The sequence below is a fragment of the Platichthys flesus genome, chromosome 13 (assembly GCF_949316205.1).
Source record: "Platichthys flesus chromosome 13, fPlaFle2.1, whole genome shotgun sequence".
NCBI classification, from domain to species: domain Eukaryota; kingdom Metazoa; phylum Chordata; class Actinopteri; order Pleuronectiformes; family Pleuronectidae; genus Platichthys; species Platichthys flesus.
In genome coordinates, this window is record NC_084957.1 from 18,856,402 (window position 1) to 18,882,737 (window position 26,336).

Here is a 26,336-nt window from a genome sequence, read left to right on the forward strand (position 1 = left end):
ATGTGGAGTCCTTAGTTCATCACTACTCAGCTCCACACAAGCAAGAAAAAACACTAAAACTGGAACAGGAGCTGGGAGGTGGGAGATTTTGCCTGTCTGACATGACTGTGTTAACTATGTGCTCACTAGTCCACATTGTGGGAAGAATCTGCAAAAGTGAGGTCCCACCAATACACGGACTTCGACCAATCACAAGTGGGTCTCAGCTGCCAATCATGACGTCTCACCCTGTTTTTTATCAATTAACTAATAATAAACAAATTTACCATAAAAATTAACCACTGGAAAAACATCAGTGTGATAAGAACTAAGTAAAGTGACAGAAGGCGTCTTTGAGAAAGACTTATTTTGATGTATACTTTGACTTTTTGGTTCTGTCCATATCCCTTTTACTAACATGGATGAGCCAGGGCTCATGACTCATACTGCATACCACCCACCAGGGGGCAATGGAGATGTTTTGACTTCTCTTTTGTGGAGATGCTCTCTCATCCATCTTTAAATAAGATGGACTCGTCTGGCCTGTTCATCCTCAGTGTTTACTCCCCCGACACTTATCAGAGAGTAGATGATCGACACAGTTACTTTTTTGCTAAACCACAGCAACACATTGACAACATGTTGCACTCGCAGCCTTGGATGAATAACACAGTGAGCCCTGATAGGAGCCGTTCCGCTCTCCCACGCTCCTTCCTCTTCTGATGATGAAGAACCTGCAGACAGTACATTTCAATGTCATGACGGATAAAAGCAACATGAGAAGATGCAAAAAGAAGAGTTTCAAAATAAATTACAGAGAATTAAAAAACCATACATAAACCAATTAAATGATAAGAAATCACAGTGCAGGGAAAGAAATTAACGATTGATTGATTTTACTAAAAGGTCTGAACAAAAACTAAGAGTTGAATTTACAGTCTGCAGAGAAACTGTTAAAAATAACCAAAAAAAAGAGATTCTTTAATATCCAATCCAGGAGGGATATCCTGATCCATGCATATATGTCATTAGTTCTTTCTCATGTCCAATCCCCTCCGTTTGGTGGACTTAATGGAATAAGCTCTTTAGCTCCTTCTTTCATTGCTACTCTGTTCATTTATCAGATTGAGGATAGTATCTGAAGGCAGATGAGTCTATTTTTAGTTTTGTACCATGCACAGGTCAATGTCCAATCTCTTACTAGGATTCTCCCACCTATGACGCTTTGTCCATCAAAGAGGTTTTGTTTTCATTGTAGTTTTTCTGTCTGTTAGCTTTATCACAGAAAAACTACTGAAGAGGAAGAAGCCATACACTTTTGGAACTGATAAGATGAGGGTGGGCAGATCCAGGGATTTCTTTTCATCTGTATTTTCAACATTTTGAGATTTGGTGTTTTGCCACGAGTTCTTCAAGAAGTAGTGTAGAAAAATCTGTCATATGTAGGGTGCTAATGTCTGTGAACAGATGATCTCTGCTGTGGGTTCAGATAATGTCCAGTAGTATTAGAAGTAAAGTTAAGTATTTTTAGAGAGGTGGTCTTTTACTGTAAGGTAACAACCAATGTGTAGCTGAGATAATGACAATCAAGAATGTTGGTATGATTCTGAACTCAATACGATAAAGAGTACAATCAGCCTTGCTGGAGGAATGTGCTCTTCAAGTGCCCAAGTCTAATCTGAACCAGAATAAGGAGATGAAGACGGGTCACCTGATCCATAAACCGTTTGATTTTACTGGACACAATCATGATTTTAACTTAGAGACCTCAAGATTGAATTTTGATTAAAGCCACAAGCTACTACAAAGAGTTGTTTTTTCATTTTGGTTGTTTTTTCCAACAAAAATAATCATCTGCAGAGGAACAAAAACATTGAGTCAGACTCACCTGAACAAACCGCTGCTGCTGAGCTCGTCAGCAGGACAGAGCTGAACTAGACTGGGAGCTGGTAACTGGTTTGATCATTTACAGTACACTGTGTTCCCTTTTCCCTGGCATTAAACTTACTGTCCGGTTAAAAGGGGACGTTAATGATTTCATTACCTATTGACACAAATGTGATATGAGCACAGACTTCTGGAAGGAGGAGGAAGAGAGGAAGAGAGGAGGAAGAGAGGAGGAAGAGGAGGAGTCCTTTTGAATGGATAAAAGACGACACAGTGATCCTGCAGAGAGATGTTGACACTGCTATAACAGGAGCACTTATTTTATTTTAGCCATATTCTACTAGAATTTATACTAGTGCAGGTAGAGCTGTGTTTAAAGTGGTTGTGCTTAGTGACAGAAAGTATTTGTTCTCCTTGTTATAATAATGCTTAATGATTAGTAGTTTTTTGACTAGTACTAAATGCATTTGTAGTTTTAAGATAGAGATTATCTAACAGTCTAACAAATCTAATTGTCATAGCATCTTCAGTGGTTATAGTATAATAAACTACAGGTGGAAAGCAACAAAAAGACTAGATCAGAGTAACATGCAGAACTATGAAGAGTCTGTGTCGTTCCTGGGGACCTGGGGCCCGTTCCAGAGGAGGGTCTTCTTCTTCATCTGTCTCACCTGTGTTCCGAGTGGATACAACATCCTGTCCGTCATCTTCCTGCTGGCCAGCCCCCCTCACCACTGCAAAATCCCTTCCCACAGCAACCTGAGCCAGGACTGGATTCAGGCCAGCATCCCAGTACAGGTCAGAAGCAGTCCGAGCTGGAATTAGACTGAATGATTCTGAAAGTGATAAATAAACTGAATAAAGAAATTATTGTTATAATATAATAATTAAGATTTTGTATTAAATCCAATGTGTACGCCTCATTGTCCATATATGAATTAACCTATTACATGTATATACAAATCATATTCTTAATTTCTATCACATTTATTTGATTAATTTTTAAATGTACAGTAATATGATTTGGAATAAATCAGGAGAAATAAAGTCCTTTAAAACTGCACTGAATTACAGTACTTGAGTAAATGTGACAGTTCAGCATGGTAGAGGTGACTAGGGGGATAAAGAGGGCTGTCCACAAACCACAATGTTGGTGGTTCGATTCCTAGCACCTCCAGTCTGCATTCCGACACTGAACCCAAAGTTTTCCCTGATGGTGGTGGTGAATGGTGTGTGCTCGAAAAAGCTCTGAATATTGAAACTCTGTATGAATGGATGAATTTATACTGTGCAGTCGATAAATAGTTTGTTATTTAATAATAAGCTATTCATTATCCGCAGCAATCTAATGATTTACTGTATAACTTATGAATATGATCCTCATGCAAGTTAAAACTGGTCTGAGGTGATGTGGTCTGATCTGGTTCTCTCTACCTCCCCATACTGTTGTCACGGTGCAGGCTGAATAATAATGAAGCTGTTTCCTGGTTCTCAGGGGGTCGGGCAGACGGAGAGGAGCAGTTGCCGCCGGTTCGAGCTGGACCTGGTGCGGAACCTGTCTGCAGCGGGATCAAGTCCAGATGCACTCCTCAACTCCTCTCGGGAGGAGGAAGACTGTCAAGATCAATGGAACTACAGTACTGAGCACTACCAGTCTACTGTAGTCACAGAGGTACTGAGCAACCGCTCCTACTAAAATCACTGTGGACTTTACTCCTGCATCATCTGCAAGTTCTTATAATATACAAATTACAATATATACACGATACAAAGAGACAAAGTTCCCCCTTTTTTATTTTTTTATTATATTTATCGATGACACCTCCTCCTCCTGTTTTGTGTATGTTACTGTTTAGACACCAGCTTGTTGAGTAAGAATCCAGTCTGGTCTGAACCGCTTCTGTCTGTTGAATCACTGGGGGGTTGAGACTTTCCTCTGTAGACACCAATCATTGACTTACTCCAGATGGATCCAGAATGTTAAGATGAGGAACTGGAAATGACTGAACTCTCTGGGTCACCTAAATATGTTTTGTGCTGACTGTATTTAACGCTATCTAAAATTAATAATAAATTATACCTTCTTTCAGGGAAAAGAACAACACACGTATTATACCTCCACAAACCTCCACCAATGCCCAACAGCCCCGTTCTGAAATAATATTTAAATACCCTTGATCCGGATTTTCGTTTCATTTCTGCACCAAATTGCAAACATTTATCGAGTCAGTCCACCAAACGTCCCATTTTTCATCAAGATCCATTAATTACTCTCTGATAAATCCAATACAAAATGTTGACAAAAGATATCTTTTACAATGTAAAAGATAGGGAAATAAATTTCCTGGGTCCGCGCCCTGATCTGGATTCACGCATCTAGATTTTATGGGCTCTTCAAACACATACAAAAATATATCCTCCTTGGCTGAGGTATTAATTGGTTCACGTTGTCGTTTGTCTTCCAGTTTAACCTGGTGTGCAGGGACCAGTGGAAACAGCCTCTGTCCTCTCTTGTCTACTTCCTGGGAGGATTGTGTGGCTGCTTCTTATTTGGACAGGTGGCTGACAGGTACTTTTTTAATTTTCAGTTCAAACTGTCACATAACAAATCCTCTCCGCAGCTACAGAGTTTCCCTGGACATTCAAAAATCTTCCGTTAATTTGGATGAATGTCTGCTTACAATCTTCCTCCATCAGGGTCTCTCTTGTTGTTACTGACAGTGCTGTGTTGTATTTGTTTTTCAGGTTTGGCAGGAAGCCTGTTCTATTTGCTAGCTTGGCCATGATCAGCATCTTCAGCTGCGCATTGACTTTCGCTCCTTCCTGGCCCGTCTTCACGGTGCTCTTTTTTATGCTGGGCATCGGTCAGATTGCCGGCTTCATTGTGGGGTTTGTGTTGGGTAAGGATTATTTTCAGTATAACACTGACATTGTGTTCTGTGATGTTTATCCCCCTCTCCATTGGTTATGTGTCTATTGTTGTTCTGCTGTCGATCTCTATGGAGTCACATTAGTGGGCCACACCATCATTTATACCATCATTATCTTATACTCAATCTCACAACTGAAACACTAAAAGGTACACTGGACACTTTATTTGCGTGATTGTACTTCTTTTAACCATAGTGGTTCCTCCACAGGTTCAGAGATCCTGATTGGTTCAGCCAGAGTTCTCTTCACCAGCCTGGGGTATCCTTTCACATATGTGATTTCTATGATCCTCCTGACCGGCACCGCCTATCTGGTCAGATCCTGGAGGCATCTGTCACTGATCATGGCTGTGCCTGGTCTGGCCTGTATCCCCCTTTGGTGGTAAGATAACCTCAGCATTCTATCAATATATACATGCATAATATGTGCTGTACGACAATTTTACTCTTAGAGTGAAATTTGTATTGTTAGCTTTGAAGGAATGGATGAAATATTACAGGGAGCAATTGGTGATGAATTTGCCCTGTGGATGCCTCTTTCTTTCGATCCTGAGAAGGACACAAGTTCAGACCATTAACTGCATTTAAAGATTGATGACTCATTCTCACTTATGTATCTCAACTATTGAAATAAAGTTAGAATATCATGAATACAAATGCCACCATCTCGCTCATTTGGAGTCAGATCAGGGATGGAGCAACGGTAGCAGTGTCCCATACAACCCTTGAACAGACATTTCGACAGTTTGATAGGAACAACATAACCTGACAGAGACCATCACTTACATGGAAGAGGTGGGATTTATGACCAATACTGCAGCCAGACACCAGGTGGTGATCGAGACACCTCTGATTCTCTTCTTGGGCACTGTCATGTCATCCTTCTTTATATATTAAAATGCATATTCGGCAGTTACGTTCAACTGTAAATGTTCCGTCTTCTTTACATCTGTTCTAAAGACAGTGATAACAATAACAAATAATTGCCAACGTAATCATTTCCAATATCAAAAATATTATCTCATTAGATTATAAGCTACAGTGAGGTGCTATGTTACGTTTTTGTTTGACTGGCCACCAGGCTGATTCCAGAGTCTCCTCGCTGGTTGCTTTCTCGTGGGCGTTGGCAGGAAGCAGAACTCGTGCTGAAGTCGGCAGCTCTAGAGAACAAAGTGGAACCTCCAAATACCATCTTCGCCTCAGCAAAAGTAAGTACCTCAACCCTCAGTGTCTGATACGTTCTAAAGGACAGAGGCTGTTCAACTGTAGATTCTGTCTCTCCACAGGTTGAAAAAGCAACAGACCAGAAAGCAGAGTCCTACAGCATTCTGGACCTGCTGAGGACTTCAAATATTCGACATATCATGCTCATTTTGTGGATCATCTGGTGATTTGAAACACTTTTTTCAGGAGCTTTCCCCTTTTATTCCGTTCTCATAGCAAGGCCAAGTGGTTTGTCCATTGACAGATAGTTGACCATTTCCATAAATCTAATGTAAACACTACTGTCTAATGTAAAATATTTAATTGATTGTCCCATACGACAAATCTTCCAATCTTACACAAGTAAATTTGCTCAGATATTTCCTGATCCCTTTCCTGTTCTCCAGAGGATAAACCCTTAAGATTTTAATGATGCCACAAACTTTCCACAAATTTTAGCCTTGTCTTTTTGTTGATTGCAGGTTTTCGGAGAGTTTAAGCTACTTTGGAGTGTCATTCAACACGTCCAGCCTCCCAGGAAACCCCTACCTGAACTATTTCCTGTTGACCACAGTTGAGCTCCCAGCATACGTTACAGTCTGGTTGTCAACGCGCAATCTTCCTCGTCACCTGTCATTTATAAGCTTTACCCTGCTGGGCTTACTAGCGCTGCTCCTTGTTCAGGCCACTCAACACAGTGAGTAAGACAAATATGACGGAGCACCTCATTATATGTTCTCCCTTTTAATGAATATGAATATACATTCTGTTAAAAAAAAAAGATTGAAACTGTATTGTTTAGGAGTCTTTTCAGCACAGCTACCCCCCAGTCACTGTTAAAAACATCCATTGTACAATAACTTGCAAATTTGAAACACTTTAAAATATATTCACCTTGGCATTTGAAGTTCTGAAAGACCAAAACAGCTGCTCATTTCTAGCTAGTGCACGAAAATTGTTGCTTTTATCAGCTGTAAATTAACCAGAGATAAGCTAGCATCAATCACAGAATTGGCTAATGCTAGGTCACTGAGTTGCTTGTTATAGATATTTGTTGAATGCACGTCTTCCTGCAGTACATAGACCCACTTAAACTGGGCACACACTGTACGATTTAAGCCTGTTTCTGCCCTGATTTCTGAGTCATTGAAAGAGCCATATGATTTTCAGCGCTGATGTGCGTTGTTTTTCCTTGTAGTGCACAGGGGGGAGCGAGGAGCAGTTTATTGCTCCTGACCGATAGTTGGAAACGCTGCTAAATTTCTGACATGTCCGAACTTTTGGTCGGCCAACATCATCCTGTTGCACAGTTGGAGAAAATTACTCTCACTTGATTTGTAATGTCACAGAACATTTACTCCTCTCTGCAGGTCATCCAGCTGTCACCTTGTTCCTGGTGCTGCTGGGTAAATATGGCATCATGGCCGGTAACGGGTTGATGTACGTGTACTCTGGTGAGCTGTCGCCCACAGTCATCAGGAACACAGCAATGTCGTCCTGTGCCATGTTCTCCAGACTGGGATCCTGCATATCTCCGTACCTCCTGCAGCTGGGTGAGACCTTACACGTCATTCATCATTCTGTAGATAGTGTAAGAATAAGAATAGGTTGTCAAAGTTTATGATTATTTTTAACTAATTTTTTGTTTGACTTTTTCTGTCTGCACATCTTGCAGAAGCAACATGATAATTGACATCACAAATATCATATTTGTAACAGATTTTTTTCAAGGTGAGGTTTTCAAAGTGTCTGTTCACCCAAATTACCAAACATGTATTCTCAGTTGCCCTCAGCTTTATCTAAATCGTTTCAGTTTTACGTGCTGAGATATTTGTCTCTGACCCTCTGAAGACATAAAAACTGTCAAAATGAAAACTGTCGATTGGGGGGGTGTCAGAGAGATATCTCAAATCAAGACAAATTAAGCGAAAAGCTCTTGCACTGATCAATACCACTTAAGATGTATGGGAGAATTGACTTCGTACCTTGGTTGAATTCTGTATCAGACCAATTTTGTATGAAGTCACTCTGATCTGAATTAATCTGTTTTTTCTCCAGCTGTCTTTTATCAGTTCCTGCCGTGGATTGTTGTGGCCGGTCTGTCCTTGCTCAGTGTTATTCTCTGTGTCTTCCTCCCCGAGACCTTTAGGCAGCCTCTGCCTGACACCATCCAGCAGATGGCAGTCAAACAGAGGTAAGTCTGCACTTTCCTATTACAATTGTGTCTGCCTGTATACAAATTTGAGATATTGAAAGGCTCAACGTGTTGTTTTAATTACCAAATACCAAAGGCCCTGATATGTATCATGTATTTCTTTGTATTTTTAGGCAAACTACCTTGGGACAGTTAATTTGAAACAAATTTCAAAACAAGTATTTTGGTCGGCACTTTGTATAATTTCTAAGTTTTTATAAGAAAACTACAGTCAGCAGGAATCCACTATTGAAAAGGGAATGGATACAGGAAAACAAACAACAGACAAAAGAACAGAAACAGTTGTCGACAATGACAAACTTAGCAATTTTAGACAAAACCAAATGTATAAAATATATGTTTAAAATATGTACAACGGGAAAAAACTATAAACATACAATATAAATCATGTGAATAAAAACTAACAAACAAAAAAACTCTTCCCAATAGGATGAAAAACAACTGTATTGGTCTCTGAATGCATGTTTATAAATCTGTCTTCCAGGTTCAGGTGGCCATGGACGTCCACCCCTCCATCACCGGATGATTGGAAATCTGCTAAAGATCAGCTCACTGCACCTGAGATCATCTGCATGACTAAACTTTAGGACGCTTGACACACAAACACACACAAAAAACGACAGACTACACATAAACCGTCCAAAAATCCAGAACTTCATTTTTAGGAAACCGGTTTTGTCAATGTTGTAGTTTTCTGCGTCCGCTGATGGGTTAAGTGTGAACACTGGGAGAGCGTCTGCGGACACTGTTGTGATGCATTCACTGACACCTTCTGAAAAAGTTAGGGGTAGGTGTGGCCAATGGGGTAGAGTGGGCGTTCTCCAACGTGAAGGTTGCCGGTTCAATCCCCACTCTTCCCCATCTGCATGCCGAAGTGTCCTTGGCAAGATACTGAACCCCTAAATGGCCCCTCATAAATGTTGAGTGTACTAAAAATGTAAGTCGCTTAAAACGTCAGCTAAATGACATGTAATGTAATGTGTATGAATGAATAAATCATATATAAGTGATCTGTGTCCTTTTTTTGGTGAAAAATGTGCACTCAAATACACAATATCCAATAATGATGATGATGATTATAATTTATAATTTTGTAACCATCTTTGTTAATCATACTTAAAAGCATGTTTTCAAGTTTCTGGGTTCTCATGAACGTCTCGCCGGTCTGAATTGTGTGGGCGCGGCTTGTTTAACTGTGGCCCCGCCCCGGAAGCACGATTCAAGATTTATGAAGCTGTTCGGGATTTTACCAGGAAAGAAGAAAACAGGCCTTCAGAACAAAAATATGGTATAAATGGATAAACATCTTTAAAGCGATCGAATATGTAGCATTGTTTTGATAGATAAAAACACTGATAAAGTAAATTATTCGTCAATATATTTGGGGAAATAAGAATTAGAGAGTATTTTTGGGAAAAAGTAATTATTCTTCCTCACCTTTTTGAATCTTATCATGTGAGAGTTTGCTTTTGTAAACTTGTCTTTTTTAGTGCCATTATCTCTTCAGTAACTTAATTTGTCCAATAATTATTTTCTTGGAGAAAAAATTTACAATTTTTCTTCCTTTACAATCACCATTACATACTTTAAAATGACCTTAAAATATTTATTTCTACGAAAATTGAATTAATCCCACAAATGCCATTTTGCTGCATCACCAAAATAACCAAACTCCGGCATGTGGCCCTGATATTTTTACTATATTTTGATTACCTTTGTTATAAAATCGCCTTTCATCAGAATGTTTGTACAGTAGTTAACACATTTAAACGTTACTTTCATTATGAATATGTCAGTCAGTTATTTTTACTTAATTGTAGATTGATTATTCATTATAACATATATCCATAGCCCTTTGCATTAAATTTTTTTTACCAGGAAATGTTTGGCATTTTTCTGTTAAGAAAAGATCACAATAGGAACTGCTTTTCTAGACCATTTGATAAATTGAATAATACTTTAATAATTAAATTATGATAAATATCTGCTTGGCTTCTAGGTATCTGTAGAAATTATCATTGGGGTCCAAGAGAGAGTTTTTACCCAGAGACCCCAGGGCTTTTATTTTGAATCTTGCTTTACCGGATGTGATTTTATTTTGTTGCGCTTCACTGAGGCTGCGCAGCTCCACCGCCTGTTCTCTGTGTTTCTACTGTTGTTAAGAGCAAAGAGGAAACTGCATCTCCAGTATTTATTATTATGGAGAATATTTTCAGTATCTGCTGATCCATCAGCCTGAGGAGGAAGAGGAGGTGGAGAACGAGGAGCTGCAGGAGAACAGGAGAAGAGGAAGAGTGGGTTACGAAAACCGAGACAATATAAAATGCAGCTGATTTGAGTGGAAGGTAAGAAAAGCCTGATCAATACTGGATACTGATCGATCCCTGAAGTTGTCGATGCTGAGTGGATGGAGTCTGGGGTCAGGGGGGTTAGAGCCACAAAAGCCGCAGTCCGCTGCTTAATGTAGGTCATTGTGTCGGTGGGCCGAGCCGAACCAAGCCGAGACAAGCCGAGCCGAGCCAGGGCCGGGCCGTCCTGCGGCTGCAGCCAGGCCTCAGACAGGCTGAGGCTGAGGAAGAGGAGGAGGAAGAACATGAAGCCATGCTGCAGGACTGACTGCTGCTGCTGCAGTTACTAGACCAAGCACAAATACTCCGTCCTCCACCTCTGCTGCTAAAGATGATAATAATAGATAATGGAGAAAAAAAATGACAATAATCACATCTGTGTTAAAATATCAGCTTTTATTCTGAGACCAAGTCTAATAGTAGAGTTGAACATTAATCATGCTGGCTAATGTCCAAGCCTGTTGGACTATGTGGACTAGTGTGCAAACCTGCTTGTATCTGACTATGTGGAGTAGTGTCTGACTGACTATGTTGACTAGTAGCTGGGCCTTTACACTAGTGGCTGAATTGATGGACTATAGTGTCAGACCCTGTTGGACTAGTGTCTCACTATACGGACAGGTGGTTGACATTGTGGACTAGTAGCTGGCAATTTGGACAAGTGTCTGGTCCTGTAAAGCTTTGTCTGAAATTGTGCACCATTCTCAGCTGTGAGAATGTACATTTAAGTATTGTTTGGATGTGTGCTTACAGATGTCTGACGTTACCATGGAAGCCACCACCATGCTCCCAATCCTCAAGAAGAAACTGGCCTTTTTGTCAGGTACAAGAAACACAAACACAATAAGGAACAAAATTTGAGATAACATGCCTTCATGTGTCAAACCAAATTTGTCATCGATGACATTTCTTCCTTCTCTTATTGTCCGTTTTCATTCAGGGGGCAAAGACCGGCGTAGTGGTCTGATCCTGACCATACCTCTCAGTTCAGATCAGACCAGCATGGAGGAGCTCAGTGTCACGCTGGACTACCTTCTCAGCATCCCCAGGTACACACACACCTACACACACCCACACACACAGATACAGTAGCAGACCGTCTGGTGTGTGTCTGTGTTTTTAAAGCCTCTAGACATATTTGCTGATTTGTACTCTGCCCTTTACTCAATCATCAGAATCCATGTTCAGATGTTCTAGACAAGGCTTAAAGGATGATTCCACTTTATAACAACTTGAGTCTTATCGCATCATGACCCTGCTCTGTAAAAAGCTTCCTCACTCTCTCTCTCTCTCTCTTAGTCAGAAGTGTAAGGCCCGGGGTTTCACCGTCATCGTGGACGGACGCAAGTCTCAGTGGAACATTGTCAAGACTGTGGTGCTCATGCTACAGGTACAAACATGTCTTGACGCCCCTCCATACATGACGACCTTCCTTATTCTGTCGGCACAATGAACAGCTGATGAGGCTGACGCTGTCGTTGCTGTTTCAGAATGTGATCCCGGCCGAGGTGTCGCTGGTCTGCGTGGTGAAGCCAGATGAATTCTGGGACAAGAAGGTCACGCACTTCTGCTTCTGGAAGGAAAAAGATCGTCTGGGCTTCGAGGTGAGTGTCTTCAACATTTCCCTCACACTTGCTTGTCTCTGGAGCTCGGAGAGGTGACTGGAATTATGTTTTCGGGGTTGTCCGTCCTCGATACGTCAAGAATGCCTTGAGGGCATTTCTTCAAATTTGGTACAAACGCTCACTTTGACTCACAGGTGAGGTGGAAAGAGTTTGGAGGTCAAAGGTCCCGTTCCGGAGGAGCATCTCTGGACATTGGTGTTATGTTTGGTTCCCGTTTCTGCTGCAGGAACCTGACCCGAGATTTGAGTGTTCACCATGAGGTCAAGTTTTAAGAACCACAAGGATCAAACTTTGTTGCCATGTTTACTCTGAAGATGTGTGTTCATCTACTGCCAGCAGCCTGGCTGTACAGTTTGAGTGTCAGTTGTTCGTTGTTCCAATGCTTACATACAGTTTACATGCCAGTGTGGATTGGCTGCTCAGAAGGGCAGCTCGAAGTGTCTCCCATCATAGAAACAGTGTTTGTGTTTCTAATAAGAGCAACCCCCCCCCCCCCCCCCCCCCCCCACACACACACACACACTCACACAGTCATTGATTGTGTTGTTACTTGATATCAAACAGAAACTAATATAATAGCCCTGAGCATCATTATCCGTCCTGAGTGCTGCTGGAAACCTGAGCCAGGATCGATGGTGAGTGTGTGAGTGTGAGTGTGAGTGTGAGTGTGAGTGTGAGTGTGAGTGTGAGTGTGAGTGTGTGTGAGTGTGAGTGTGAGTGTGAGTGTGTGTTGAGTGTGTGTGTGTGTGTGTGTGTGTGTGTGTGTGTGTGTGTGTGTGTGTGTGTGTGTGTGTGTGTGTGTGTGTGTGTGTGTGTGTGTGTGTGTGTGTGTGTGTGTGTGTGTGTGTGTGTGTGTGTGTGTGTGTGTGTGTGTGTGTGTGTGTGTGTGTGTGTGTGTGTGTGTGTGCTAGCCTCCTCCTCTTCTATTATAACAGATGGTTTTACTGACAGAGATCAGTCTGCACAGTGACCCAGATTCTTACGCCAATGTTGGCTGAACGGCTACTACCGTTGCCGTGGTAACCCGGGCAAGTTGCTGGGTGTGTAGGTAACTTGATTGTAGCTGCATATGGATCCTCACAGCATGTGTTGAGATTATTTAACTTTTTTAAATCACACTGGTTTTTTTCCTTGTGTTCTTTGTGACACTACGACTTTTGAGATTCGCCTAAAAAACACCAACAGTTTAACTGCATGAAATGAGTAAATGTCTCATTATAAAACACAGAGTTCGCCCTTGCTTAAGCTGTGAGTTCATGAACATGTAGTTTGTTGGATTGTTTGGATGCTGAATATGTTTTGTGATAAGAAATATTGGGTGTTTGGATTAAAAGAATATGCTGCGGTTGAGATTATTTGCACCTCTGCCCAGGAGGTCATGTTTTCAATCTGTCTGACTGTTTGTCAGCAGGATAACTCTGGAACTAGTGAACTGATTTCCATGTGGAGGGGTGCGGCAGGACCCATGGAAGAGTCCTTTCCATTTTAGAGTGGATCTAGATGAAAGGGCGGATCCAGGAATATTTTTCCACTCTCTTTTACACGCCGAGATTGGGCGTCAGAGGCATCCACTCTCTGAGTGCCCTTCTAATTTAATTCTGTTATAGCTCACCGTGTCTTCACTTACTTTATACACACACACACACACACACACACACACACACACACACACACACACACACACACACACACACAGCTGCTGGAGGGAGATTCCAGTGACAGTGTTGAAATGTGACTCATCTTAACTATGGATTGTGTATGTGGGGTGTGTGTTGTACAGCTGCTCTAACGTCTGACCTAGCATTCAAACACACACACACACACCGGTGCACATGAGAATCTGCTCCCGTGACAACTGGGACACAGACTTACCACCAGCTGTCTGACTGTCCAGGTATTTGTTAAACAATCTCATAGAAATGTTGTTCAGAGTTCTGTACTATTTCGTTTAAAGAGATCTGTAAAGGCTAAAGTAAAGTAAGGGTTAACCTTGTTTGTATCTTTCTCTACAGAAGAAAAAGATGAGCTCAAAGGCTTCTCGCGAACACAAGTTTGTCTTGTGATCTAAGAACTGTCTGGATCATGGACTGAGGCAACACTTAAAATAATATCTGTTATCAGTGCTAATGTTTGAAACCGCAAAGAGATGGTTTTACAAATGGCCTTGAGTTGGTTAAAAGTTGAATATAAAGTTGACAATGTATATAAAGACGCTAAAATGAGTCAATCCCTCCAAATCTCTGTAAAATACAGAAACAACCAACAGCTCCAGTGTCTGACCTGCATCAGTCACACACGTGTTGCTCTCAATGTGGTTAACATGGCTCCTCATGGTCAGGAGCCAGTGGTTAGGAAAACATTTCTCTCCAGAACGCTGATGTTTGAAGTATTTACGATCTGGTGTGTCACAGAACTGGAGACACTTGCCACACCCAAAGCTGCCTTTAGACAACTGTGGCTTCCAGGCCTCCCCATCGAGCCAACATGAGCGACATCACTTCTGAAAGAGGGAAACGTTTGGACTTTTGATGTTTCTTCAATACTGTACAATGGTGCATCATCATATGTGAATTAATTTGAGTTTAAATATACAAATCAACAATCAAAACAGAGAACAGAGGAAGGGTGTGTTGATAATCTAACAATAATTCTAATCTGAACGTCCTCATGAACATGTGATATTCATCAGGCTGGGATTAGCCAGTAACACAAAGTTTGTGCAGTGAAGAGACATAAGAGTGAATCCGCTGTGGGACAGAGTTCATGTTGAGAATCAGAGTATGAAAATGTTCTTGCTTCATTATTAATGTGTGATTTATATGTGCATCCTTTTTTTTTGTTTTGTGTGTCAGGTGATCCTGGTTTCGGCCAATAAACTGACTCGTTACATCGAACCCTGTCAGCTGACGGACGACTTTGGAGGAAGTCTGGACTACGACCACAACGACTGGCTCAACAAGAGACTGGTGATTCTCATTCTATTTAAATAAATCCAAGTATTTGATGTGTGACTAAAAGTGCTTGCTGTCATCGTAACCTGCCACGAAGTCCGAGCAAGTTTGGTTTCATCTTGTTTTCAGGTTTTTGAGAAATTCACCAAAGAGTCGACGTCGCTGCTGGACGAGCTGTCGATCATCAATGGCGGTGACAAGAGCAGTTCGGGGGACAAGGAAAAGTACGCACTCGTACACAAACATACACAAAAACGTACACAAACACACAAAGCTACAGTTTAAAGTTGTTTGTCATGTCCGTTCTCTGCAGATTAGCTGACTCGGCCCTCTTACCGTCCTTTGACCCTGAGACTGTTCTTCAGACTGGTAACTATCATCTTCTCTAGTCTGTTGCGTGTTATATACGTCATCAACCTGCCCGCTCACTTGCATTGAATCCTCTGGATTATCTCCTGCTGTGTTGTCACATGGTCTCACTCAAACACTCGTGGGCTGGCAGTAGAAACCCCAGAGAATGTCCTGACCAACTCACACACAGCCCCTTCAGATGATTTCAGGAGATTATCCAGAGTTCAGTGCATGTCTGAAAGCAGCTTTAGTTTGCTGCCACCAAGGCCGAGAGCTAGATAGACACTAACGGTGGATGACTGATGGATGGTTCGTTGGATGATGGATGGATGGATGGTTGGGTGGATGGCTGTGTTCACTGTACTGAGCGGCCTGTGTCTGTGTGTTTGCTGGGCAGAGGTGAAAGGAGTCTTTGTTTGTGGTACCACCCTCCTCCCTCTGCCAGCTCCTTTCATTATATAACAGTATGTACACAAACACTGATGTGTTATTGTTTCAGATGCTTTTATAACGGGCTCTTAAATCTCAAACCAGCCCTCTCTCCCCTTTGTGTCTGTGTGCAGGTCATGAGCTGCTGTCGGAGCTGCAGCAGCGTCGGTTTAACGGCTCCGAGGGAGGAGGAGGAGGAGGAGGTAAGGGAGGTGAGGAAGCAGCTGTGGGTCAAGGGGTGTCGTCTGAAGTGTTTTCTTTATAGTTGTCTTGTTGAATGTAGTCATTCAGCTGTTCCAGGGCAAGGTCACAGTGACTTTTTGTAGCATCACTGTCTTCAGAAGTAGCAGGACCATCACACACTACCAGACTGTAACCCCACTTCTTCCTGACCTCTGACCTGCAGGTCCGGCCTGGCGTCCCATGGAGGAGGAGCTGCTGGCTCAGCCTCAGGTGATGAAGCTGCTGGACTCACTCAGGGAGCAGTACACCCGATACCAGGAGCTCTGCAGGCAGCGAAACAAACGCAGCCAGCTGGATGAGATTCACACCAAGGTCATGCAGGTAATTAACACAAACACACACACACAAAACATTGTCCCGCTACTTAATCCTCCGTGTTTCAGTGTCTTCAATGTTTCATCATCCAGCCTTCTGAAAAGGTGTCAGTGAGCAGCTTCACTGTCCGGGCTCCTCAGTAGACATAGACTCCACTGTGGTTACTGGGCTTCATGTGCAGCCGCAGGGGCTGATGGGTAGGATGACTGTCTTGGAGATGAGATGAGCCGGGGGTTGTCATGGTAACCTCAACATATCGGTCGCTAGCCTGGAGGATTTGAGGTGGGGGGTGGTGGCCTAGTTCTGTATCGAACTGTGTCTCCTTGTTTGTGTGTTAGCTCTTCAAGGCATCACTGACCTGATAAATACAATTAAATCCCGATCCTGGTACATCTGGATAGACAGTTCCAGATGATGCTCTGTATTATACTGTTTGGTGAACATTTTACTTTCAACTCATGATAAAATAAAAATCAAGATGTTTTTTGTTTGTATCAGACAAACACACAGGCAAACTGTTTTTTGTAAATTTTATAAGATAGAATACGGAAAAACTTTATTCTTGTGCCAGTTTGCTCCACTATTAAATGACAATACTATATAAAATAGAATTGAGTACAGTGAGTTAAACATAATAAATATTGTTGAAAAATAAAGTATTACTGTATTTGAAAAAAATATATAAAGTGTATACAGAGTAAAGCAGAACCAGTGACTAAATGTTTGGTCATTATACACCTAGTTTTATAAAATAAAATAATAAAATAAAATGCCTAAATTGTATGGGTTTGATAAGGGAAACTCATTTTTATAGAATATAAGGTTTATGAAGAGTCAACATTAATGATGGTGGTATCATGTGAACTCCAGCACGGAGACATGTAGAGCCTGAGGGCCTCCTGTTGGTCACTCTGCAGCACTGCAGCTCAGACACTCAGACCAACATCTGGGAAGGATGGAAATCTTCACTGAGTCTGAAATTAGTTTTTCTGAGGAACCTCTGCACATTAGACATTGTGTGATATCGGAAAACAGAAAAGCAGAAGAGTAACACAGTTGTCAAAAATTAAAATGCATGAGGCCTGAATTCCATTTAGCTGCTTCAGTTTCAGGGTCCTGATTCTGTTAAGGCTGTCACACTGTCACGACTTGTCGGTCATAGCTTACTGATGTTCCTGATGCATGAAACATCATCTGAAGCTTTATGAAGTTATGCTTCTCATCGAAATGCACAGAGGAATCAAAGCTAACCTGTCATCTTACGTTTTTGTGCAAACAGGCTTTATCCCCGACTTTTTATTCGACAAAAAAACAATATTTACTATGTTGTGTATGGAGGAAATGAATGACACTTGGACGATCACCTGAAATACTCCCTCCCTTTTCTCTGATTGTAACGAGTTAATTGTTTAAATGGATACTGCTTGTGTCTCTCTCAGGTGGTGACCTGGCTGCAGGGTCCAGGTTCCGAGCTGTTAAAGAATCATCAGGCGATCGGAGACTCGATTCGAGCGGCTCAGGCCCTGCAGCAGAAGCACGAGGAGATCGAGAGCCAGCACAGTGTAATGCAACACACTGAACACACACGCATCATGTGATGAGGGCAAACTGATAAATTAGATTTGTGGTTAAATACAGATCTGGGTTTGTCTTTTAGCGGGGAGTTAACTGAAGAAACCTGATGCAGTGTATTTGACTCTGATTCTCTATCGCTGCGTGTGTGTGTTTACAGGAGTGGTTTGCGGTGTACGTGGAGTTGAACCAGCAGATCGCTGCCTTGCTCAATGCCGGGGAGGAGGAGGAAGTGGTGGAGCTGAAGTCGCTACAGCAGCAGCTCAGCGATGTCTGCTACCGACAGGCGGCTCAGCTGGAGAATCGCCAGAACGTCCTGCAGGCAGCGCAGGGCTTCCACAGCGCCACACAGGAGGTAACACACACTTTTACCATTTTTTCCTTAGAGGAACAAATCTACGTAAAAAACATTTTAAGATCTGTTTGCTACTACCATCTCAGTGGAGTGGAGCTGTAAAATTTGTTAAATCTTGCGTGTTAAAGAGTAATGCTGAGCTGTAGATAAGTTGGAAAAACTCAAGAGTCATTCAAAACCAGTGTTTATCTCTATTTTCAGCCAGGAAACTTTTGAAACATGTAGAATTCTAAACAGAGTTTGGTGGATATGTTACAGCTGCAGTTCTTCTGGTTCAGGAAGCCAGGGATCATGGGTAATATCCACAGTTCAGTTGTGTTTCAGTTCAGTGATTGGGACTACGAAGTCAGAGCTCCAATCAACACATCGATAGAATTCGAGGCCAGCATCCCTCAGGTCAAAGTTACAAAGTGCTGCTTTAAGCCTAGCTTGACTCAAGACTATAAGCAGAAACTGTTTGCCAAACTCAATCAAATGATAATGAATATAAAACAAAAGTAGTTGAAACATTAGCAGCTGTTCAGGAGGTGAACAGAACTAAAAACAAAAATGTCAGGATGAGGCCGAATGTGTGAAAGTAGAGAGAGAAACAAGTGACTTTGATGTCTCTCGAGTGACTACAGCTTTACGTCTACTCTGCAGTTGTCTCAGCAGCTGGACGGTTTACTGGGAATGCTCTGTGCTGATGTGGCGCCGGCCGACGGAGCTTCTATTCAACAAAACCTCAAACTGCTGGAGGAGAAGCTGCAAGCTGTCGGTTCGTGCTTTGAAAGAAGGCCCCTTTGAATTTTCCTCCAAATAACTAATTTCTTTTGTATTTAGTAAGTACATCTACAAATTCTTTACCTCCAGAGGCAGGTCTCACCTCTCTGCGTCAGAAGGGGGCGTTGTTGACGGAGCAGATGAGCAGCCAGCCACCGTGGTCTCTGGAGGAAACGGAGAGTCCAGCAGGAGAGCAGCAAGACAACGTCCAGCACATTCAGGCTGTGATGGAGGAGATGCAGCTCCGCAAACAGAGGTTCCCTCCTCCTTCTCTTTGTTTCTCAGCTATAGAATCAAACCAAAAGCTTAAAAATGCACATATGTCTTTGTTTTATTTACTTTAGTTTGAGTCACCACTTTCACTTTCACAAAAAGTTTGAAAATCTGACTCTGTAACAGAATGTAAAATGTGTGACTGACCTCGTCCAGTACATTTTATCTCCCATCTTCTATTTCCTGTTATGCTGCTGTTCTTTCCCTGGTTGTAAAAAGTAGCAACTTGTTAGTTTCAGTCCCATTTTTGCTATTTAATTATTTATTGACCCCATGACCTTTCATTTCGTGGCAACATGCAGTCAAACTTTATGTTTTAGCTCCGATACAATAACTCAATTATCATCATGGTGTCTTTTTACCAACTTCTGTTTTGCTGTTGTAATGAACCCAGTTAAGTTATATATTTGAAGCCGATTTGAAGTCATATAATGTGTGTGTGTGTGTTTTGCAGGTGTGAGGACATGGTGGATGTGAGGAGGCTGAAAATGCTACAGATGGTCCAACTGTTCAAATGTGAAGAGGACGCTCTACAGGTCAGACACACACACAGACACAAAGGCACACACTCACACAGGCATACACACACACACACACACACACACACACACACACACACACACACAGGCACCTCCTGTACTGATGGGACCTGTGTGTGGGTTTTCTCAGTCAGTAGAGTGGCTTGGCGAGCTTTTGGACGCCCTGTTGAAGACTCATGTCCGACTGGGTGACGACTCTCAAGAGACGATGACCATGTTGGACAAACACAGGAAGTTCGTGGACGTCGCTCAGGTGAGACACTTCCACTCTACACTCTGTCAAAAGATGCTCTGTTCACTGATCGGAGCAGCTTCGGTTAATGGTTTACTCCCAATATTAACACCAGGAACTGATATCTATGAGTGTCTGCAATTCATGCAGTTGATTGAATATAAGGCAACTGTTGGGCTGTTGGCAGAGGTATGAGTACAAAGCCTACTGACCACAAAGACAAGATACAGACAATAACTCTGTTTCTCTGCTTGTCTTCAGAGCACTTATGATTATGGCCGCCAGCTGCTGCAGGCCACCGTCGTCCTCTGTCAATCGCTGCGCTGCACAACGCGCTCATCCGGAGATACTCTGCCCAGGCTCAACCGAATATGGAAACAGTTCAGCGTCAGCGGTGAAGAGAGGCAACAGAGACTGGAGCTGGCTCTGAACTTCCACACCGCCGCCGAGAAGGTGAGACACAGACTTCAATTGTCAGGTGTGGACAGCAGCAGACCTGTGAGTCAGGATGACATTTAAAAAAAAAAGGCGTCCTGTTGGAATTGAGTTGTTTAAAACAGCTGACGGAATCGTGACACCCTTGCACAATGTTGCAGTCGAAGTGAAAATCGAAATCTGCATTCAGCACGTGTGTTTGCACTGTTTCAGGTTTTACAGCAAGAATACGTCGAGGCCGAGTTGCTGGATGAAGTTGACTCCTCTGGGAAAACTCTGTTGGACAGATTGACCACACCCGTTATCTTCCCTGATGGGTACACACACACTCAACACACAACACACACAGAGGTCATATATTGTACACACTCCTTACTCAAGTTATCATCGTTTCAGGAGCGAGCAGTACTTCGGGAGTCCCAGTGACACGGCAACGGCAGCGGAGGGCGTCAGAGAGCGCCTCCTGCTGGTGGAAGAGCAGCGGCTGCAGCTGCAGGACGCGGAGCTCCATGATGATGATGATGATGTTGACGATGAGGTGCTGAACGGACAGGAGGCACGGCTCGATGTTATCGGAGAGGAACTGAGTGAGAAAGAAGATCAAGAGGAGGAGGATGAAGTTGAAGAGGGGTTGGAGGAAGAGGAGGCTGGGCCGCAGGATGAAGAGTTAGACAGGGCCACGCAGGACTGCTAATGGACGACATTAAAGCTAGCAGCCTCAATGAAGGGCTCCTAATTCCTTTCCAGCGAGACCTAAGATTTGCTGTCCGCGGGCCAAGAAAGCCCTGGATCACTGCAGCTGCTAGTCTCATTCTTACTGCTGCTGTTTATCTACATCCGACTACATTACCCGTCAGCCTCTCCGCTCTGAAAGCTTTCCCCCTGGCTGTAGTGAAGGATCAGCCCCCTCTAAACGGCACCTTTTGGATCCAATGTAAAATACTGGAAATATTTACTGGAATAGTTGATACTCATGTCCCCTGATGCTCTCTCACGACTGTAAAAAAAACTTTTTTGGATAAGAAGTCTTCTCCTTCCCAGCATGCCTCTCATTCCCCTATGTGGGTGGAGCTTCCATGGTACTAACATGGTTGCTGTCTGTGCCTCCTACGACTTTCTCTCATTTCTTGCCTCTTTGCCTCTTTTATATTCGCGTCCTCTCACAAAAGACGACGCTGGCGGCTGGTGCAGGAACTCAAAGAGTGGAGCTACAGTTTATCAGGTGTGCAGCGACTGGATCCTGCTCCTGCAGCAACAGTCCCGAACACTTCACCCACCTTCCAGACAGTGTCAGGCCTGTTAGAGCTGTTCAACACTCAGTTCGACATGAAACTCTCCCGGCTGAATCCACAGTACATACAAGCTGAAAGAAATAATCTGCTTTATTGACAAAAACTCAAAGTTATAAGACTGTTTCCATGGCGACTTGAGGAGAAGAGTCAACTGCAAAGCCCAAAGAGTTTCATACAACAATACGTTAACCAGATCAGATTCAAATACAACACTCATAATTGATATAAATCCTCTTGCAAGTTGTCGAAAAGTTTCCTCAAGAAAGTAATTGCTCTATTCACAAATGACTGCCAGACTGTCAAAGCCATAGACTGTAAATAAAAAAGGACGACGCACCTCCCCTTCTCCCCACCGTACAAAAATGAAGCCAAAATACCTTGGTTACAGGAGCTGCCATCTTGCGCTGTTGACTTTGAGCCAGTGATTATGGCGTGGAGCTGTGGTATGAGTCAGTCATGATGCTTCAGGCTGTTTTTACGGCATTCAATAATTAACTACAGCCAAACTTACCAGGAAACCTAACTCTTGAACTCCAAGAAGTGCCTAATATGTTAGAATATTAACCTTTTTTTTTATGTGAAATATAATTTTGTTTGGTCCATGTCCCTTCTGCTAACATGGAAGAGGCATGGTTTGTAAACGTTACTGCAGCCAGCTACCAGGGAGGGATCCAGGTAATTTGGCTTCACTTTTGGGGAGCTGTCATGTCGTCCGTCTTTATATACAAACAGTTTTCAAAGTTCACAGTAAAACAGGTGACGTAATAAAGCAGGAAAATAAAATTAGAATCATTTTTTTTTACAAACTCAGTCCAGCAGGCGGCCTTGAGAAAAGCAAACTAATTTGTGTGCACAATTTATTAAATGAAGTATAACATACACTAAAAGTCCTGCATTGTGTGCCGAGACACTCTTGCTAGTTTTCTTGTACTTGTAAGATATGTGGATACACATCAAGGATGCTGAACTAAAGATATTTTTTCTTTGACATTTTTTACAAAAGTTTTTAAAGTCAAAGCTTAGACGAGAAATTGTCTGTTTTAAAGTTTAGGTGACTGAAGTCCCCGCACTACAGCAGGGGAGGAGGCAACATATGATATAAGTCAAGAGGATGGTTCACTAAATTGTGTGCACAAATACCTCCTGGGCTCTGTATTGTAGAATGTCCAGATTCGACCAAGCGAATAAACTAATGGCAACGGACCAAGGAGAGATTCAGGAAAAATCAATTTTAAAGGAGACATGTATATTCTTTGTGTTAAATTTGTTGAAAATGTCTTCAAAGCTAAAAAGTCTGTGTTAAAGGGACTTCCTCTCCTCCACAGAAAACCCTGAAGCTCCTTTAAGACCTTGTCAGTCGTGCGGCCAATACCTTGCATCCAGTCCAAACATTTGCTTAATTCACACCTAGCAGCTTGATTTAACCTAAGTCATGAGCATACGTTGTCTCCTTTCATTTCTGTTAGACTTCATGCTGTTTCTTGTTGAAATGTTCTCTAGGACTTGTCAACACCGTTGTGTCCATGATGCTCAGATCTTTCAAAGACCAAGAGGCTCAGAACACGCTGCTCTTCATAAAGCCCTCTGCCTTCATGATGGAGATCGAACCTGCGCCGCTCACTGCTCAAAACTCACCATAGGGACTGAGATGACCTGACTCCGCTGGAGTCGAGTCAACAGACACACAGGTTTCACTGTGACTGGTTTGCAGCCACGATGACATCAGAGAAAGACGGATTCATTTCTTTTTATTTATTTGATGGATTCTTGAAGATTAACAACCTTGTGATTATGTGCTCTTTTATTTGACCGGTAATTGCTGCTGTAAGTGTAACTGCTAAATGCTTCTGTCCTCTCAGTCCAGTAACATGCAGTGACTTCATGACCTCATCCTCAAAATAAAGACGCTTTTTGAAGGTGCTGTCTGAGTTGTTTTTTTACTTATTGGTCGCAAAATATTTTCACATTTAACATCGAGACAAATCAACAAAGTCTAACCCACAGATGCGTATAAATAAAAACACATGTTCAAAGAAATCCCTGCCTCCCCGCAAAAAAAAGCATTTTCACAAAGTCTTAAGCAACAAATATCCAAATTTATTATTCTAATTAAACTGATCATCTTTGTATAACACATTACATACTTATATTTAGTGCATACTGTATCAAATGCACTCTGTAACATGAGCAGTTATTTATCATGGATGTACACCAGTTACCACTAGAGGGCAACGATACAACATTTGACAGACACATTTACAAATTGTCAAGGTCGTGGAAGAGAAGTTATGTGACCATCTGAAGACGGACAATGTCATTATAGTTGTTTTTTGTTTTCATCTTGTGGAGCCTGAGTGGAGGTCCAGGTGATGTGTTGATGGAGGAGTACAACAGAATTAAGTGATGGAAGCATTTAAGCAGCGCAGGTCATCGCCGCATCTCCTTGTCCAGAAGGTCTTTGGCCTCATTGATCTTTGAGGCGAGATACGGTGACCCACCTTCACACACAAACACACAACATTTAGTGTGATCTGCCAACCGAGACAAGGCTGCTTACTGAGTATTAATGCATTTAATCTAATTTAAAAAAATGTGTCCCAAATCTATATCATGCAAGAATTGTAGTGAATTGGGGAGAGTTGATGTTTTAGATTAAGGGCTAAATGGGCCAAACATGGGTGAATTATTAAAGAGACAACTTGATGATTGTGTATAAAGATATAAGGCTCTGAAGGTCTATCTGTAAAGTTACACATTTTCATCAGATATTTCAGTTTCAGTATAGATAGGGCAAATCGTGACCATCTATGTGCACGTTATTGTGTTGTAAGTACCAGATGTTTAGATTCAGACATTTTTCAATAAAATGAAAACATACAACTCAATATATAAAACTTGAATTTTCCTTTTTACATTTCTTTAAAAGGATCGATAAATCAGTCTGAAACATAAAATACAACACACTGAGGCAACAGGAAACCTGGCCTTGGTTAAAGGTGATGTAAACAATTAGGTGTATAAATTGTTTACCTTTATCAGGATGGTTAAGGACCATGATGTTCCGATGGGCCTCACGTACCTTGGCCTTGGTGCTGACCGGACTGGACACAAAATAAAGCATCAGTGTGAGAAGACTTACACTTATTAAGATAAAACTTAAAGAAAATAAATGTTACCTTATGCCGAGAATGAGGCTGGCCTCTCGTTTGGACATCTTCTGATCGAAACCTCCTTTGTAATACGATGAGAAAGCCTAAGGTGACAGAACAGCATTGAGAACATTGATTATATGAGTCTTTCAAAGACATAGTAGGTTGAATCTTTTAATTTTATTGATACTACCTTATCATACGGTTAATGGCTAAACTTTAAAATGTCAAGCCTCACTTAAATTTTGAAATAAAGGCTTGACATCGAGGAATCACTGCCAATGTTATTTAACTATGTATAGATAGGATGATACAGTATAGGAATGATTCTACTAAATCAAAACTATCGGGCAGGTTTAACAGGAGGTTTAACAGGAGGTTGATGAATCACTCACCGAGGTGGGCATCTTCTTGACAGTGTCAGAGAAGACTTGGCCCAGAGGCTTCCACAGCTGGAATGCATAGCGCCCTGTGGATCAAACACAAAGCACATGAAACAGTGCATTCCAAACCTACAGAAGCATATTATATTCACTTGATAAAAAAATCTGCTCTGTTTTTCTGAATGAAGCATAAAGAATATATTTCATCACGAAAACAGGAAACAAATTTTCTCATGAAAGCAGAAAATTCAGGGAGCAGAAATTGTTCCTCAAGTCAAGGCAGTACTAGCAAATTAATAATAATAATAATTATATAAACCTGCAAATCCTGCAGCAGCCACACCAAGACCAACTGCTATCAGAGTTCCTCCCTGTCACAGAAACACATAATAACACAGCTGGTTAAAGGACTGTGCAGAAGCGTTAGTTTGTCCGCCGGACAGTGCAGCACAAAGGTTCCCCCCGGAACCACTGACAGTGACGGGCCGGTACGTCAGCGGTCGCAGAGGTTAGCGGTCGGTATGAAACAGGACAGACTCTACAAAGGTCCTGAGAGTAACGACAGACACTCACCAGTCGTCTGTCTATCTCTGCGTCGCCCCTGTTCTTCGTCTGCGGTGCGTGTTCAGCGTAACGCATCGCGCCTCCTCCATCCACGCTCATCCCGTCGCTATGCGCCATGTTGTTTCCTCTGCTGCAACACCGGAACAGGTGTGGTTAAACCTTTCAAAATAAAGAGAGACTGAATGAAGTCAGTGTTTGCGGATGGACAGGAGACATGGAGACGCTCCACAGGGAGCCCGAGTAGTTTCATCAAATTCTGAAAACCCAAAAAGATATTGGGTTACTAAGTTAGTAAGTTACCATT

The 26,336-nt window shown here is 42.2% G+C and overlaps 3 protein-coding genes across 4 annotated transcripts; 2 read left to right on the forward strand and 1 right to left on the reverse strand.

Annotated features, from left to right (window-relative positions):
• Window positions 1-2,313: 2,313 nt before the first annotated feature.
• On the forward strand, window positions 2,314-9,224 carry LOC133967670 (solute carrier family 22 member 4-like). The gene is made up of 11 exons (XM_062403266.1): window positions 2,314-2,664; window positions 3,362-3,538; window positions 4,332-4,435; window positions 4,612-4,766; window positions 5,007-5,178; window positions 5,878-6,004; window positions 6,083-6,183; window positions 6,482-6,696; window positions 7,370-7,552; window positions 8,058-8,193; window positions 8,699-9,224. Exons 1-11 carry the CDS (start codon window positions 2,455-2,457, stop codon window positions 8,799-8,801), a joined length of 1,683 nt encoding a protein of 560 aa, XP_062259250.1. The 5' UTR covers window positions 2,314-2,454; the 3' UTR covers window positions 8,802-9,224.
• Window positions 9,225-10,349: 1,125 nt separating this feature from the next.
• sestd1 (SEC14 and spectrin domains 1) lies at window positions 10,350-23,852 on the forward strand. Of its 2 annotated transcripts, none has more exons than XM_062402539.1 (19): window positions 10,350-10,559; window positions 11,316-11,385; window positions 11,503-11,611; window positions 11,862-11,952; window positions 12,053-12,166; window positions 15,040-15,153; window positions 15,268-15,362; window positions 15,452-15,507; window positions 16,053-16,130; window positions 16,325-16,482; window positions 17,916-18,038; window positions 18,209-18,403; window positions 19,046-19,160; window positions 19,256-19,421; window positions 19,893-19,974; window positions 20,108-20,230; window positions 20,471-20,662; window positions 20,858-20,961; window positions 21,041-23,852. In XM_062402539.1, exons 2-19 carry the CDS (start codon window positions 11,316-11,318, stop codon window positions 21,336-21,338), a joined length of 2,283 nt encoding a protein of 760 aa, XP_062258523.1. In that variant the 5' UTR covers window positions 10,350-10,559; the 3' UTR covers window positions 21,339-23,852. The 2 variants fall into 2 exon arrangements, with proteins under 2 accessions (XP_062258523.1, XP_062258524.1); XM_062402540.1 differs by having other exon boundaries at window positions 16,053-16,121.
• Window positions 23,853-24,012: 160 nt separating this feature from the next.
• Window positions 24,013-26,196, reverse strand: dnajc15 (DnaJ (Hsp40) homolog, subfamily C, member 15). Its single transcript, XM_062402541.1, has 6 exons — window positions 26,042-26,196; window positions 25,788-25,839; window positions 25,481-25,554; window positions 25,113-25,189; window positions 24,967-25,037; window positions 24,013-24,434 (listed from the first exon to the last, which is right to left on the reverse strand). The coding sequence occupies exons 1-6, from the start codon at window positions 26,147-26,149 to the stop codon at window positions 24,364-24,366; spliced, it is 453 nt and encodes a 150-aa protein (XP_062258525.1). The 5' UTR covers window positions 26,150-26,196; the 3' UTR covers window positions 24,013-24,363.
• Window positions 26,197-26,336: the final 140 nt, after the last annotated feature.

Excerpts from the sequence above, each read along its gene's own strand:
- LOC133967670 (XM_062403266.1), top strand. The coding sequence starts at position 2,455 with ATGCAGAACTATGAAGAGTCTGTGTCGTTCCTGGGGACCTGGGGCCCG. Across the intron at positions 4,767-5,006 it reads CATTGTGGGGTTTGTGTTGG|GTTCAGAGATCCTGATTGGT; the intron begins GTAAGGATTATT and ends GTTCCTCCACAG. Across the intron at positions 6,184-6,481 it reads CTCATTTTGTGGATCATCTG|GTTTTCGGAGAGTTTAAGCT; the intron begins GTGATTTGAAAC and ends TGTTGATTGCAG.
- sestd1 (XM_062402539.1), top strand. The coding sequence starts at position 11,316 with ATGTCTGACGTTACCATGGAAGCCACCACCATGCTCCCAATCCTCAAG. Across the intron at positions 19,161-19,255 it reads GGAGAAGCTGCAAGCTGTCG|AGGCAGGTCTCACCTCTCTG; the intron begins GTTCGTGCTTTG and ends CTTTACCTCCAG. Across the intron at positions 20,663-20,857 it reads TCCACACCGCCGCCGAGAAG|GTTTTACAGCAAGAATACGT; the intron begins GTGAGACACAGA and ends GCACTGTTTCAG.
- dnajc15 (XM_062402541.1), bottom strand. The coding sequence starts at position 26,149 with ATGGCGCATAGCGACGGGATGAGCGTGGATGGAGGAGGCGCGATGCGT. Across the intron at positions 25,555-25,787 it reads GGCTGCTGCAGGATTTGCAG|GGCGCTATGCATTCCAGCTG; the intron begins GTTTATATAATT and ends TTTGATCCACAG. Across the intron at positions 25,038-25,112 it reads AGCCTCATTCTCGGCATAAG|TCCGGTCAGCACCAAGGCCA; the intron begins GTAACATTTATT and ends TTTTGTGTCCAG.